Source organism: Lactuca virosa, chromosome 8 (genome assembly GCF_052849685.1).
Source record: "Lactuca virosa cultivar CGN04683 chromosome 8, Lactuca_virosa_CGN04683_v6, whole genome shotgun sequence".
Taxonomy (NCBI): domain Eukaryota; kingdom Viridiplantae; phylum Streptophyta; class Magnoliopsida; order Asterales; family Asteraceae; genus Lactuca; species Lactuca virosa.
In genome coordinates, this window is record NC_136433.1 from 363,076,238 (window position 1) to 363,079,525 (window position 3,288).

The window sequence follows — 3,288 nt, forward strand, 5'->3', positions numbered from 1 at the left end:
GTTGTAGAGGGAAGAAGATGAAGGATTTTTGAATCCTAGCTTGTGACTTGTAGCGATTTCGAAATGATGGTTGTTCTAAGATCCTTATTCACAAAAACAAGAGAGTAAGGGGAAAGATATTACATAAACTTGAAACAAAACAAGGGAGTTTAAGTTATCACTTACCAAGCTTATGATCTTTGAAGAAAACTCCTTGGAAGAACACACACTGTTAGGATCTAATTAAGTTGGTTTGTGCCAGGCATTTATCTGTTACACTTTGTTTACTCTTTTTGGGGAATAAATTAGGTTTTCGGTTGGTTGGACCGAAAACGTTCCGTTTTCGGTCCCTTGGCGTTTTCGGTTGTAAACTAGTTTGTTGTTTGTGTTTCCTATAAATAGGAGTCTTTGATGACTGATTTTTAGTCAGCTGTTTTCGGTCATAGCTGTGTGTAAGATCCATTGTACTTGACGATTCCTTGAATATTCAATCGTGTGCATTTGGATCGATATTGCTTCTTCTTCTTCTTCTTCTTGATTCATTCTGATTTGATTCATTTATATTGTTTGATCACTAGTTGGTCCATTAATTTGGGGACTTACAATTGGTATCAGAGCCAATCTAGTGTCAAACTGTGTTCAAATTATTCGTCGTTACTGCTGTTGTTGCTGTGTTTTTATGTTCATTGAGGATTCAAGGAAAAGGATAAAAAAACTGTTTGAAATTGTTATTTTCAACAAGATCTGGGCGTTTTCGGTGGAGCGTTCTTGTTAGTTTTCGCCTGAAATCCATTTTCGGCTGTATTCAGTTTTCGGCTGAAATCCATTTTCGGTTGTAATCCATTTTCGACTGTAATCAGTTTTCGGTGTGACTTTCTTTGTTTATTAGATAAGTTTATTTTTAAATCAATTAAAAAAAATTTTAAAAAATGGAACCTCAACACAGTGCAATTCATCAAGAACTGGATTCAATCATGGGAACCACAACGAGAATTTCGCGTCTCTTATCAGCAGAAGGGTTTCCAGAATGGAAATACAGAATTGAGAAATACATCAATATGAAAGACTTTAAGATATGGCGAAGCATACTTAGGGGCCTAGTTAGAATTACCACAACATTGGAAGATGGTACAATAACTGACAAAAGAGTGGAGAACTATACTGATGCTGACTTTGAGAAAATTGAGGAACAGGAAAAGGCACTTGCAACTTTGACCATGGCTTTATCTCCTGATATTGCTCAAGGATTCAGGGAATATGATTCTACAAAAGCGCTTTGGGAAGCATTGGTAAAGGTTTATGAAGGTAGTGATGACATGAAACAGAGTAGACAGGACATGCTCCGTCAAAAGTTCAATATGTTCAATCATGTTCTTGGGGAGACTCTTGAGGCCCAACTACAGAGATTCATCACTCTTACTACTGAAATGAGTACTGTTGGAATTTCTGTACCACGCTCGGAGATAAACAAGAAACTGTTGAACTCTCTTCCTAACTAATGGGATATGAATGTTTCTGTTTTCAAGAAAACCAAGAATCTTAACAGGCTCACTCTTGCTGAAACTATGGCTATCCGCAAAGCTTGTGATTTGGATGATAAGCAGCGTGAGATTAACCATGTATATTCCTACTCCACAGCAAATCTGGGAATTTCATCAAACAATGATTTTTCATCATTCACTGTTCCACAAACACATGCTATTCCACCATCTATGTCTTATCAACATTTTGCCTCCTCCTCAAAATCTCCTGTCACAACATATCAACAATCAGCTTCCTCAAAAGTGCATAGTACAATGCCTGGTCCAATCTCAACTCATAAGGAAGCTGAAGAAAACATGGCTCTAGCTTCTGGCCTTGTGAATTGTTACAATGCGTTTCTAGCTGGAGATTTTCCTCCTCAAATCTCATTCGCAGATCTTGATCAAATTCACCCAGAAGATGTGGAAGAAATGGATATCACATGGAAAATTGCAATGGTTGTATTTAGGGTTAAGCAGTTTGCTAAGAAGACTGGGAACAACAACTGGGGTATGAATGGGGAAAAGAAGGTTGGTTTTAACAGAGGCAAGCTGAGGTGTTTCAATTGTCATGAGCCAGGTCACTTTGCTCGTGAGTGCCCAAAGCCAGACAGAAGAGAGAATCATGATAGGACAATGGTGCCGGTGGTGAACAATAGAGGAGTTGCTGCAAACAATGAAACTGCAAATCTGGTAGTGGTGGGTCAGTCTTTTGATTGGGAGGACCAGATTCAGGCATTGAACATCACAGGGCCTGAGACTGTAAATCTGGCATAGATAAGTGAGCTTCCAGAGAAAGATGTTGACGAAGATGATGCAACTGCAGTTTGCTTTCATGGTCTCTACAACTCCAGAAACAAAAGAGGCCAGTGAAGTTTCTTGTTCTCAAAAGCGCTTTGATTTTGTTAAATGTCTTCGTGATCAAATTGATTTATTGCGTAGAGACAATGAGGACCTTAGGTATGAAGCCTATACTCTTAGGAAGGGGCAAAAACCACTGAAAGAACAACTAGCGGCCAAAACCAAGGACTTTAGACAGCTTCAGGAAGACTATAGCAACAAATGTGAGAACTAGGACCATGTTAAGAGACAGCTTGCCAGCTTGACTACCAAACTTGACATATTGAAGATTAGATTTGTAAATGAAGATTTTAATTTCAGAAAGTATGATGTGTTAAGTAAGATAGTTGAGAGCATGTTAGAAACACAAATAAAATGACAGGACAAGAAGAAAGTAGGTATAGGGTATGATAGTGTTCCTCCTCCTTTTAACCATACTTACACCAACATCCCTCTGTCTAAAGAAGAAATAGAAAGAGAAGCATATCTTCAGTATGGCAAACCTGTTGTGGTGCTGCCAGAAAGTAGCTCTAGGGTGAATGATACTAATGCTTCTACTTCATATGCAGATTCATCCTTAGTTCAAGGCAAGCAGGCAGCTGGAGAAAGTGTTTTAAAAAATAATTTTGATTTGCAAACTGATTCTGTGAAAGATGTTTCTGATTTAAATAATAATGTTTATGTTTCTGTTTCTGCTTCTGATTCTGTGCAAACTGATGATGTTGTTTATGATAATTCCGGTGTTTCTGATAAATATGTTTGTGTGGTTGAAAAATCTAACTGTAATGAACCTGTCACTAGCAAATACAAGCCACCTAAGCCAGCCAAATGGACTGAACAATGCACGTGTGCTTGTGGAAATAATAGATCGAACGGTACCAACTTCAAATGAAGAAACATACATGTTTCCATTGTGGAAGTCCTGGACATATCGCAAGAAATTGTCCAA

General features: G+C 38.1%; 1 protein-coding gene across 1 annotated transcript; it reads left to right on the plus strand.

Annotated features, from left to right (window-relative positions):
* The first annotated feature begins 908 nt into the window (after positions 1-908).
* Positions 909-1,478, plus strand: LOC145131903 (uncharacterized). Its single transcript, XM_079066547.1, has one exon. It carries the CDS (start codon positions 909-911, stop codon positions 1,476-1,478), a length of 570 nt encoding a protein of 189 aa, XP_078922673.1.
* The last annotated feature ends 1,810 nt before the right edge of the window (positions 1,479-3,288 follow it).

What these genes read in the sequence shown, in the direction of transcription:
- LOC145131903 (XM_079066547.1), top strand. Translation starts at nt 909, where the DNA reads ATGGAACCTCAACACAGTGCAATTCATCAAGAACTGGATTCAATCATG.